Raw genomic sequence first — 12,814 nt, 5'->3', positions numbered from 1 at the left:
TGTTAAATCACTCATAACACGCGGAAATTAAATCTCTTCCTTTCGTGTTCATCAAACGACGTAATCCAGCAAGTCTGGTCGGCAGAGGGTCTTCCGGATGGATTGGAACAGTATCATAATTTGTATATGGCAGCCAACCGAATACTATATCCTTTAGCCCACGATTCGATTCTCGTTTGAGTTCGTAAAATAAATACGGAGTTTTAGCAGGGGCGTCAACTGCATCAACCCATTCCCAGGCACGAATACTAAAAGCAACAACAATAAATTGTGTAAGCATTATTTGACTCAAGATGCAGCGTATGGCATCCAACCACTTATCCGATAAGATTACTGAGGGAAACCAGATCTCTTACATCGGTTTTCTCTACCCACGTACGATTTGTAGCCCAAATGTAGACCACTGCAAGCCAATCTCTGACGAAAGATCGATTTACTTCCGGAGCCACAAGCGAGAAGACGTATCGTCGCCCACATGTTATTTCAGGAGGCGCATTATCCGACTCTGTGCGGTCGAATAATTCACTTGAAAATTTGGGTGATTGGTCTCGCCACGACTTTATCGACCATCTGTCCTTTTCATCTTTTAACTCTTTGGCGAGGTCATAGCAGTATAGGCGCACCAGCATTCGCTATGGCGCTCGCACATCTTGGTACCCTTCGGGAGCATAATGATATGATGCCAACCATCTAAACGATCGTACTTGGGGTGGCCTTTGGTGAGAATGTCTTGCATTAAAGAGGAAATGCGTAAAAGCGTTTTTAATATCCTTTATTATGTATAGCCAGCGCTTCTTCTTTATGTTCTCGGCGATGACCTTGTTGGGGTCTTCGTCGTCGATAGGCTGTTGTAACCATGTTGGAGACCATTTATCTCTTCGCAAAGGCCGTTGCGCGTGCTCGGGGAGTGAAGGGCAAGGGCACGGGGAGAAATGTGTGCATCGATATTTGTCGACAATCATAGCTGCGGAATACGCAGGTAATACTGGAGAAATACTCATGGCTAATTTTCTCACCAAATAACTGGAAGTGTCGGAATGCGCATTCGTGGAAATAGAAGGCTATAGCAGTTATTTTGCGTTCATATATTCTATCTTAATATCTACATGTATATAGAGGCATCGGCCCGGTAGAGAAGTAAATTTGCTCTTGTGGGAACGGCAGTCTTGATACTTTCGGCGTATTTCGCTGTGGCGGCCCTATGATAAGGATTTCCTAAGTGCTGGCCCATGGCCATTGGCCGTGAGAAGAATCGCAGGCCATATTTAACAAGATGAATCTTAGTTTAGGGTTGATGTCTTAAGATAATCTATAAATTGATGCTATGTTGTCGGATACGAGACCTAAATTCATGCAAAGCCACGCTCATGGGCATCGATGACCTCGACCACTGCCCTGTGACCGTCCCTGTTGGCAATATACTTTGCTGTCTGTCCCAGTCCATCTTGAGAATCCACTTTAGCCCCTCTCTCTAGTAAATATTTAACAGCCACTGCATTTCCTCGAAAAGCCGCGGCATGCAGTGCTGTAAGGCGTCGGGATATGGGAGCTAAATGAAATGCATAGAGTCTCTCCGAGTGAAATATTGGATCACCCTGCCACGGAACCTCTTCATCCGAATCAGTGACAGTCCTGTAGTTAATATCCAATCCGCGGTCTAATAGATATTCAAGCATACGTATCCCGCCGGATTGTCTAGTTCGAACCGCTTGAACAATCATCTCATTGTCCAGGTGTCGATCCGATTCAGATACCCCATATAAATCCCAGAGGTGTTGCAGTATTTCCGGCGTACCTCCCTCGATTGAGCTTTCACAAAGATCAACACTACCGCTTGGTCTCATCAGCTCAGGGTTGACTTCCCATATGGCACTGAGCATAGCTATACTGCCAGCCGAGTCGTCGCTTAGTACAGCTTCAATGACCAGGCCGAAAGTTGGGGTTGCCAACCCATGTCGAATAACCGAAGCCCAAACCACATTTGGAATTTTTTTTATCTTATCGTCAGAAGACCAGCCACGGCTCCGTTCATGAAGAATCCATAAGTCCTCAGAGGGAATTGTAAAGGGCCCGAGCTCCAGGATGTCGAGTGCTAGAGGTGTGTTGTCGGTCGTGATTGCGATAAACAGCATTGCCTGTCGAAACAGAGGCGAGGCTAGAATGCCCTGAGCTTGCGCTTCAGTTAACCCTGAAGTGTTTGATAGTAGGGCCTCCACATTGGCGTGACCAGCTGCGCATGCCTTGAAAAAGGGCATGAGCATCTCGCCTTACTTGTCAGCAATAGACGGTATGGGCAAGCTATGTGTGTATTTAACGAGGTCACACTCACTGGTATAAGAGTAGGCCAAAGGGTCCGTCTCGCAAGCTTTCAATGCTCCTGTCATGAGACCAAACTCTTCTCCTTCCGCCATTAAACAGTAGATAGAATTACGGATGATGCAATCATCTGGTGGATGGTGTACACGTTGCTCCGCTGGTCCGTAATGTGCGAGACACCTAGTGAAATACTCGTCAAGAGATATGTTTCGTTTCAGCAGCTCATGGACAGCATTCATGTAACATCCAGGAGTGTTATCGTAACGAATAGACTTCATGGTGGTTATTGTATTATGACACTGGAGTGCAGATAGAATGAGGAAGAAGGCGAAGATGCACCGACCGAGAAAAGAGAGGGATTTGGAGCATATCAGCTTAAAATACATGTCTGTTGGATGCCTGCTGGTGCAAAACCGCTATTCCAAAGCTGTAAGTTGTTAGGCCCAACAGATTTAGATGTAGCCAAGCCTCCTATAGTTGTATGTCGTGAGAGCCTTGGATACTGCCTTGCTCCACAGCCTGCTGATACTGCAACACAAGAGGAATAGTCATAATTCATTAAAAGTGAAACATCCACACCCAGATATGTGCCTAAAGCGACATTCGTATTTTTTTGGTTAGTTCTCCTCTACAACACGCATTGAAATGACCTACATATTGTGCACAGTGTCAACAGAAAACCAATATGCCTACTAACTACCCTAAGGAACAGACAGCAAAGGATTGACTCGATTGATATAGACTCTTTGCAAATACCCTCTTTGAACCAATTGAATAGCTTCCAAGTATATATATATTGACTAGAGTAGATTGAAAGTGCCGATGCAACACTATATATATTTAGCCGAATTAGTCCTCGTTCACTTCGTAATCGAGATTAGCAAGACAATTGTCTCTACTTTGTAAATGTAAGCTGAAAATATCTATATAACTAGGATCGCCCTTCTTTAGAGGGGTTAGGTAGGTAGAAAGATCTTGCTAGTTAATGTTTCACTGCTCCGTAGGATCTATAGCATCGACTGCGACCATCTGCGTGGGCCATCCAGAGCGAGCGGATGAGAATCGTGACCATAATGCGGTATATTCAGCATTGGCCCAGATGTATTCGTTCTTTGGCAGTGACTTTGGCCTGATGGACATGACATCTAGAGGTTGTGAACCAGCCCGACCGGAAGCATAAAATGAGACACAGGCTGGAGCTAGATTAATATAGTTCGGTTGCGTCCAACTAACAGATTACACCGCCGCAGGTTGACCATTGCACGACACATATTTTCGAAGTAAATAAACTGTTCATTATTTTGTTTCCAAAACTAGAGTCAGCTGCCCTCGACGTAAACTTCCTAGAAATTATGATTCTTGGTTATTGGTGTCATTTTTACCCGTGTACAAATTCCCTCAGCAGGTGAATTTTCTTCCTTAATGGCTGTAGGCCATTAGAGGAGTTTTTACCCGTTTAGACACAAGGCCATGTTTTCAGGCGCAATTTGTAGCGAACCACGAAAGATCAGGGTGCTCGAGATGTCTCATTTTCTGTCGTACATCCCATTCATCCTTGTCTTCGTTTCCCTTAGGTATAGAGGTATAAAACACACATCGGCCTTGGAGTTGAGAGTCCGGTAAGAGGACTTGCCGACTGCCCAGACTATGATTAAACCTTGGAGCGTGGGGCATGCAGAATATTATGCAGAGATGCGGTCATGAGAAATTTAGGTATATTGATCCACCTCGAGGGCCTTGCCATCGTGAGCGGTTATTGAAGCTATTAGTAGACTCTCCGTCCAGTGATCCACCATTGACTATGAAATCTGGCACAGTCGTGATATATCTACTAGATAGTTATATTGTGTATTGTAGATACATGAAACAACGATGGTGGCTCATGAGAATGCAGGGTCAGGCCCTTTGGCCAGCCCAATATATGTTTCCATTTGCATTCGCCACCATTCGACATCATCCCGTCTGCTCATAAAGGTGATATACCCGCTGGGCTGGGTATTATTAACCATGAACACATTGTTTGTACCAGTCAATGAAGTCCGAACTGATGGTGCTCCGGATGTTGTAAGAGATGACTGCCATTCAGTGCTCAACAGGAAAGACAAGAACAGCTTGGAGCTCTCTGGGCGAGGTGTTGAGGCAAAGATTGCCGCCTGCTGGGCCCAGGTCATGAACTGGTCTGGTGCATCAGGCTGACGAACTTGAAGGAAGGATGTTGACGGAGTAAATCCTCCAAGCGCAGAGAAAGTCAAGACTCTCGAGCCATTGCCAGATGAATGGCTGTCAATAATTGCACCAGAAGCAGCTGCAGCACCACGCACCCACATGACGTCTTGCTGCAAAAGTGAATCCAGCCACTGGAAACCATACCGCTCAATGATGAGTGAAAACAAATACAAAACGCCATCATCGTCGTTAGGATAAGTAAGAACAAGTTTGCTTTTCCAAAAGGGGTCTAGAACATCAGCATAAGTCTTTGGCACCCGATCTTCTGGGACAATGGTAGAGTCGTAGTAGAAGGGACCAAATTGATCTAAAAAGAATATTAGTATAAGTCGTCAGCTCCATCTAACGGGAAGAAGGCGTACTGTAGTTGACGGGTAAATAAGCTCCATCAATATGTTTAATGGCCAGGTTGATATCGCTGAAGTTAGCTGGCTTATAATGCAAAAGCCGCTGTTGCTTATCCCATCGAGGAAAGTCATCTACCGTCTGCAATAGGGCCACGTCAACAAATGGTTTGCCTTCTATATAGCTCCGATCGATGCGTGAATCAGCATATTTCGACAGATCTGCTGTAATATTAATGGCAACATCTGGAAACTTTTGGCGAAATGCATTTAGCATTGGGGCAGCAGCCGCTTGAGCTACGTCCAATTAGTGGCTTTTCTTAATATTAAAGAGGGAATAAAATCTTACAGCTGCCTCCAAAGTATACATTTAATGTGCCGCTTTCTTTTTTTGCACTTTGGTAGATCTCGTCTAAGGGCCTCGTCTCTACTTCTGTGCCTGATGAAAGAACGTGGTTGGAATAGAGGAGGCAAGCGCTAAGTAGAGCCGATTGTAGTTGCTTAAGGGACGGCATGGTGAATTCTGCAGATAGAGTAGGAGACAAGCACTGTCATGCGAATATTCAGATACAATGAATGATAACTTCGTACGAACATGACGATATTATTTATATTCAATATCAGTCACCGACGGTATATAACGTGAGGCTCGGAATTCGCCATATAGATGTGTAAGAAATTATTAAAATGCTCTTTTACCTCAAATTTGTCATCTGCTACTGCAACAAGCAAAATTGTTCCCGCAATAACCGCTTCAACTATTCATCAGCACTTATATCTGTAGTCAAGCACAGGCCAATACGCTGCCGCAATATCCGCTGCGATCCATTCTTTATAAAAATGATATAAGCCTACATCCCCATAGCAGGCCACCAGCTATGTACTTAGCTTGAAGTACATTATAAATTATGCTTATCTAGCTTCCAATGCTCGAATTAACATAGGTAATATGCCTTGATTATAAATACTAACCATTCCATCAGGGGGCTGTTGATGCCATTGTGGGTTATGGTTTCATACATACGCGTCATCTCAAAACTACATGTCCAAAAAAATGTCCAAAAAAAAGTCTGGATCTTGGCTTATGACAGCGATTATATGACGGCTGTATCACGAAATTGGTGTCCAATTAGTAGCAACGGCGGCTATTGAATGATTACAGTTGTTAGATATTCCCTTGAAGTAAAACCTGCAAATAGGTTTATTCCGTCATAAGGTTGAAGTTTCTTCTAGCAGAGAATGGGATGGCTTATCCCCTTTTGTGAATCGCCGGCTACAGCTGCCGGCTGTAACTACCGATGCTTAGCAAGCCGGTGATTACTCGGCAGTAGTGCCTAAATCCTGCTTAAAACTAGGATGGAATCATGGAAAGGAACAAAATAGACGCAATAGCAGGTAGCAAAGTGTCAGCTTGTTTACTCCATAATCTTATCAGATCTTACTCTGCTCCACCAGCTCCACCAGGTCAAAACATATGATGTTTATGAAACCCAAATTCTAGGGATTAGCTGTATATACATATATATGCTCTTGCCCATTCGAACAGCATAGGGTTTATTCTCTCTAAATCTTCCGGGGGGCGGGAGGTTATAATTGAACCCAAGTTCTAGAGATGAGAAATTGAGGATCCCCCGCCAGCAGCGAACTACTACTACGGCGATTTATAGTGAAACACAAATCCGTCCAGAAACTATTGCTGAACCATGAGGACAAGTCCTAGCAGCTTATATACATGCCCATACGACGTCCATCAACAGGTGCCAGCCTTTCTATTCCCGCGCGTCTTCCTCCATATAACCTTTCTCCAGGCGCATTAGGAATAGCTGGAAAGCCACGATCTTCATAACCTTGGATCTTATGGGCATTGAGGAGCCCGACTATCTCGATATGGCCGTTTCTAACGGCGGCTTTGGCCGGTGTTATTCCATATTGATCCGTAATGCTTTTATCTGCATCATACTGGAGAAGAATTTTAACCACCTCTTTGTGACCATGAAGACATGCGGAGAAAAGAGGTGTAGCGTGGTTGACTGTTGTGTTCACACTCACTCCATTTTCAACTAAATATCGAGCCGTATGTACCTGACCAGCCTCGCAGGCGGCAAAGAGCGGTGTTGTTCCACTACCATCGGGGCGCTCCACATCAACGCCATGTTCCATCAGGATTTTAACAATCTTGGTATACCCTTGTTTCGAGGCTGTAACAATAGGACTCCAGCCAAAATTATTTTGTCTGCAGACATCAGCATTCTTTAGAATGAGATGTTTGACCACCGCCACGTGGCCATTCAAGGATGCGGAATGTAACAGCGAGATGCCATCGTTGTCAGCTGAGTTGACATCCAGACCCTTCTTGAGCAACAGCTTTACCACCTTGATATGGCCAAATCGGCACGCTATATGAATGGGTGCGAGTCCCCTTTTATTTTGAATAGTGACATCAGCCCCCCATTTGATTAAGAGCCGAAGCGCATTGACGTGCCCATTGTAGGATGCTGCGTAGGCCGGTGTGTGTCCCATTTCATCTGGCCTCATATCCGCTCCATTCTCTAGGAGTAGTTTAATAATCTCGAGATTCCCACTGTAAGATGCGAGAAGGAGTGGAGTTTGTCCCTTATTATTCGGGATCGAGACATTGGCGCAGTTCTCAACCAGAAGCCTAGACATCTCGATGTCGCTTCCACAGCTCGCCAAGAAAAGTGACGTCTGCTTTAAAGAATCTTGTGCATCAACGTCTACCCCATGCTTGAGAAGAACATTAACAACCTCAACATAGTGCTTGAAGGTTGCTAATATGAGTGGAGTGTTACCATCCCCGTTGCCCACCATGATATCGGCGCCATTCTCAATCAAAAGATCAACAATTTTGGCATGGCCGCTCGCTGAAGCTATATGGATAGGTAACCACCCTGCCTTGCTTTTGGTAATAATGTCGACACCCAGTGAAAGAAGCAGCTGGAGAACCTCAAGTTGGCCATTGCAGGCTGCCGTATATGCCATGCCCACGCCATCAATGTTTAGAGCATGAAGGTCAGCGCCCTCTTCCACTAGTAGTTGTACCAGTTCCAGATGGCCATTTGAACACGCTGCGAATAGTGGCGTTTGTTCTTTTTCCTCCGTTGCCGTGATGTCAGCGCCTTTCTCGAGCAGCAACTTGGCCACCTCTACATGGCCGTTGCAACATGCTACATAGAGGGATGTTTGACGGTTCTGATTAATCTCTGTAAGTCTTGCACCGTTATCCAACAGCAACGATACAACCTTTAGGTGGCCATTGGCAGCTGCGTTCAAAAGCGGAGTCTCTCCATCCTTATTAGATGCCATCACGTTCGCTCCTTTTTTTATCAGCAGCTCAACTATGTCAGCATAACCATTGACCGAAGCTACGTGGAGAGCGGTGTAGCCATCTAACCGAGCGGTGGAAACGTCAGCGCCCATTTCAATGAGCATCTCAACGATCTCAAACGACCCCCGAAAGGCTGCCGCATAAAGTGGTGTGCTGCCCATTTTATCAGGGAGCATAATATTGGCGCCCTTGTCGATTAGGAGCCTGGCCACGTTCAAGTGGCCATTGGAACATGCTGCAGATAGTGGTGTTCTTCCCTCTTCTGTTGTCAGTACATTGGCGCCGCTGTTGATCAGAAGCTTAGCCACTTCGATGTGTCCATTGCCACATGCTGCATAGAGTGGTGTCTGCCCGTTTTTTGCGGTCATCGTATGGTCAGCACCATGTTTGAGAAGCAGTTCGGCGATATCAACAAAGCCATTGCAGCTTGCTGCATAAAGCGGCATCTTCCCATTGTCTTGGGCAGCCACCATGTCATTGGCCCCATGGTCGAGAAGCAGCTTCACAATATCAAAAAAGCCATTACAGCTTGCCGCAAAGAGAGGCGTTTGTCCGTAACTATCCCGCTGTGTCAGGTCCGCACCACGGTGGATGAGCAACTTCACAATATCGGTTTTGCCCTCGAAACATGCCACAAGCAATATGCTATGTTGTTCATTCCGAGTCACAGCATTAAGGTCTTTCTCTTGATCAATGAGTAGTCGCGCCAAATGAACATAGCCGTCCTTTAACGCTCTAAATACTGGTGGGATTGTGAGATAGCTTGACAATTGATAATGAGCGCCTTTCCCGATGAGAAGCCTAACCGCTTTAATGTGGCCGTTGGAGCTTGCTTTGAAGACTGGACCAACATTATTCTTGTCCAGTTGATGAATATTAGCACCCTTCTGAATCAGTCGCCTCATGACGTCCAGATGGCCATTGGTGCTTGCTGCAAGAAATGGGGACACACCATCATGATCCCGGATCGTGATATCAGCACCGTGGTCTATTAAGAGCTTGACCAACCGCAAGTATCCATTTGAAGCCGCATGATATAGTGCAGTCCGACCCTGGCCATCTCTGATTCCCACTTTGGCGCCATACTCCAAAAGGTCGCGAGCGAGAGCTTCGAAGCCCTTGGAACATGCAACTCCTAGAGCCGTGCGATTGCTTGAGTGACAATTCACACGTACTTTCCCTTGCTTGATCATCGCCGTGGCTAAGTCAACAAAGCCAAGCTCTATTGCATAACACAAGGGAATGGCCGGCTCGCTCTGGTCATTCTTCCAACCGATATGAGTTGAGTCGAACCATTTTCTCCACATGATCCATGAGGGGTTGTTCTCATTGAAAAAATTCTCTATTTCCATTAATTTGGTCTGTTGAGCTGCCCCAGCCACCGCATGCTTATACCAAAAGCTCATTGCATAGTTTGTAAAGGAACCCAGGGACTGCGGCTCATCCCGGCCGGTGGAGCCTTGCCAAACATGAGAATGGTTCATGTACCTGATGCACAGCTTGGTTAGAATGGTATGCTCCGCCGCAAGCATCAACCGAATATTCCCTCGAACGGTATCTTGGTATGATATATGGCCTAGCAAGAATTCTTTGGCGGAGAAGTGTATAAGATGAATTGTCCATTCCCCCACTGTTGACTCCGCATTTTGCATTCGGGTCTCCAAAAGCGAATTACAAAGATCCAATATTCTGTGTTTGACATATTTGGTGTCCCACTGGTCGGGCAGCTCGCGGACCGGGAAGTCCTCATACTCGTCTCTCGCGAGTACAGCTTCAGATATTTCGCGAACTGTTAGAGGACGAAGAGAAAAAGCGGCCAATCTTAAGAGTGAAATTGCCCGGGTCTTTTCATTTTCTGGGAGCTCATAGATTTTTGCCCAACTACGGGCATAAAGACTCGAGAGATCAGCAGGTGTCTCGTCAACAGCGTTCTGGAGCTGCACCTGGCTCAGTCCCCTGATGAGAGAGTCCTCTTGCAGCCTGAGCCACAGAAACTGACCTTTACTGCGATCGCTCATCTTTTTAGCCATGTCAGCTTGGATAGATGTCTCTTCGTCGGACAGCTTCTTTGCCACGATATGCTTCGATAATGCCTCTATATCTGAGCGAACGTCACTTTCGCGCACCTCGTACTGGTAAAGTCCCGCGTTTTTGGCTTCCATCAAAGCTCGGTGAATGCGAGATTCATGTCTACTCATCACAAGGATCCTGGCATTTGTACCATGCACTGCCTCGTTGACCTCAGCAACAAATTCCGACATGGACAAGCAAGAGCCGCCTGGGGCACACTCGTCCAAGCCATCGACGACAAGTGTATAATTCGATACCAACTTGATCGCCTCTCGGAACAGTTCGATGATGACCCTTTGCGAAGCTGCCACGCCGTGACTCCATTTTTTGTTAACGATATCGATTACCGAGTCGCTGGCCAATGCGATGTGGTAAATCCACGACCGCATGGCTACAATGGGATCTTTATGGCTTTCGAGATCAGACGAGAAGAAGTAATAAGCGACAGGCTCTTGCTGTTCAATCTTGATATGTTCGATCACCCGAGCGCAAAGAATCGTTTTGCCAAAGCCCGGGGGTCCGTGTATCCACAACATCTTTGGAGATGAAGGTGACTCCGATCGCCAGCTCGTAAATTCCGGTCGTTCAAGAATCCAATTGCAAGTACTGCTTAGTCTTTTGCGAACAGAATCGTCGTAGCGCTCGTCAGCTTTGTGAGTACCCAGGAGCCAAACACGAAGCTTTTGAAGGGTTTCAGCTACGGAGCATTTTAGTAAATATCACCATCGGATATTCTGCAAGGTAAGGCTCTCACCCCGAGATTCCTCTCTTCTACCAATGAAATTTACTTCCCCGTGGAATGTCGACCCAATGATCAATGTGCCTCTAGTAACGACGTTCTGAGTACCTCCTTGGTGGTTGAATTGAAACCCCGCACCCCAGTTATTGACTGGCCAGCCTTGAATCACAGATTTTTCTACTCGATTGGCGTGTATTGCTTGGTTATGTTCAGCGGTATCATGATTTGCTCCTACTTGTCCTGTTTCTCTGCTAATTGTGTGAGCCCTGCGGACCAGTTCTGCGAGTCTCGCCATTGTCGGAATTGATGACGGAAGAGGGACAAATATCTCTTCAAAAGGGAGTGATTCTTTTTGCTGATTTATGATTCAGATATTTCCCTTTAAGATGAAGAATAATACTAAGTATATGCAAGGCCGTGGTTGATATAAGGTGTTGGGTGGGTGCTAGGCCACGCAAGCAAGCAAGCAGCAAGTGAATGCTCTCTTGACCGCCAAACACCTTACCGCCTTTGCAATAAAAAGACTCATGAGTTGTTATTTTAACCATTTGTGTCAGCGAGGCTTCCTTGGAGCCCAATCGTGCCCAGCCACGACAACCTTCAGAGCCCGTCGAGCCCACCATTGAGACCAAAACTGGGCAAGGCGACCATTAGCACGGCGACCACGGCAAGGCGACAACCAGCAAGGCAACCGCCAGCATGGCAACCACAACAAAATAGATTAGCTTTGATCATATGGTTTCCCATAAAGTACCTCTTTTACAGTATTTACGTGTATTGCTGTATTTTATCACTGCTTCGATCATCGGTTTGCGTTTAGCCGTTTAGATCTTGAAGATATCAGCTTTCACATAGCACAACTCCCAGAGTATATTGACAGGCAGAAAAGACGAGCAGCAATAATTGGAGGTTTTAATCAAATATTTAATGTCCATTATGTGCTAGGCGTACATGGCTGATACAAATACTCCGCAACTCACAGTTTGATGCTATATGTAGACATCATCAAATCTGTTGAGCTCGTTGCTTGAATTGTATCAACTGGGCAAGATGAAAGGCTCTATTTTAATGTCCATTTCTGCTAAGTTTGTTGCGGCGGCGCATTTGATATAGATCAAGGGTCTGCTCTTGTGGCCCAACAACAAGGGTAAATACGACCTACCTTAGTAGAAATTGATGCATGCATGTGCATGTACCTATCAAAGGGCCCGTATAATTAATATCAAGAAAGTACTAATGTGTCTAGATGCTAGATGCCTGAGTATAATTCGTCACTTTCTACCAGAATAGTAGATGTATCGGTGGATACATCGGTGTATACTTGTTTCGGTGATACAGGTACAGCCAGGTACAAAAAACCGTTGATACACTTCACGCTGATCATTTAAGCAGAGCCGCATATCCCGCCGCACTTCGCCCGTTTGGGTATGTGCATATATAGTAAAGAGAATGAGAAGATATTGGAAGGATGGAAACCATAACTGTGAAGGTATTATGCTATGTGCATGATTCCGCTTTGTATTTTTAATTCCTTTTTGCTTGGTAGCAGTGTTATCCGCGATACACCCCTTGAGCAATAGCTGTGCCAAAGTACATGTATCTATCTAAATACGAATTATTCGTTTAGCATAGGTACCAGATAGGTAGGTAGGTACCTGTATTCATCACGGCACATGTACCGTGGAGGACACTGCCTGGAAACCTGCTAGAAGCCGTAGGTACAAGCGTGTACGGGAATGACGACAGCACACTAAATATATTTCTTAGCTTCTT

General features: G+C 45.7%; 3 protein-coding genes across 3 annotated transcripts; all 3 read right to left on the bottom strand.

The window, feature by feature from the left end:
* Nucleotides 1-1,349: 1,349 nt before the first annotated feature.
* Nucleotides 1,350-2,702, bottom strand: TRIVIDRAFT_202567 (NACHT and ankyrin domain protein; the record flags this gene model as incomplete). Its single annotated transcript, XM_014099393.1, has 3 exons — nt 1,350-1,657; nt 1,796-2,188; nt 2,330-2,702. The coding sequence occupies 3 exons, from the start codon at nt 2,700-2,702 to the stop codon at nt 1,350-1,352; spliced, it is 1,074 nt and encodes a 357-aa protein (XP_013954868.1).
* Nucleotides 2,703-4,196: 1,494 nt separating this feature from the next.
* Nucleotides 4,197-5,401, bottom strand: TRIVIDRAFT_59011 (uncharacterized protein; the record flags this gene model as incomplete). The annotated part of the gene is made up of 3 exons (XM_014099392.1): nt 4,197-4,849; nt 4,905-5,183; nt 5,236-5,401. 3 exons carry the CDS (start codon nt 5,399-5,401, stop codon nt 4,197-4,199), a joined length of 1,098 nt encoding a protein of 365 aa, XP_013954867.1.
* A 1,201-nt stretch (nt 5,402-6,602) lies between these two features.
* On the bottom strand, nt 6,603-10,997 carry TRIVIDRAFT_153972 (uncharacterized protein; the record flags this gene model as incomplete). The annotated part of the gene is made up of 3 exons (XM_014099391.1): nt 6,603-6,968; nt 7,167-8,915; nt 9,366-10,997. Coding segments are annotated over 3 exons (3,747 nt in total), but the record flags the coding sequence as incomplete, so codon positions are not given.
* Nucleotides 10,998-12,814: the final 1,817 nt, after the last annotated feature.

This window comes from Trichoderma virens (genome assembly GCF_000170995.1).
Source record: "Trichoderma virens Gv29-8 chromosome Unknown TRIVIscaffold_78, whole genome shotgun sequence".
In the NCBI taxonomy this organism is placed as follows: Eukaryota; Fungi; Ascomycota; class Sordariomycetes; order Hypocreales; family Hypocreaceae; genus Trichoderma; species Trichoderma virens.
This window is presented reverse-complemented; position numbering and strand designations above follow the sequence as displayed.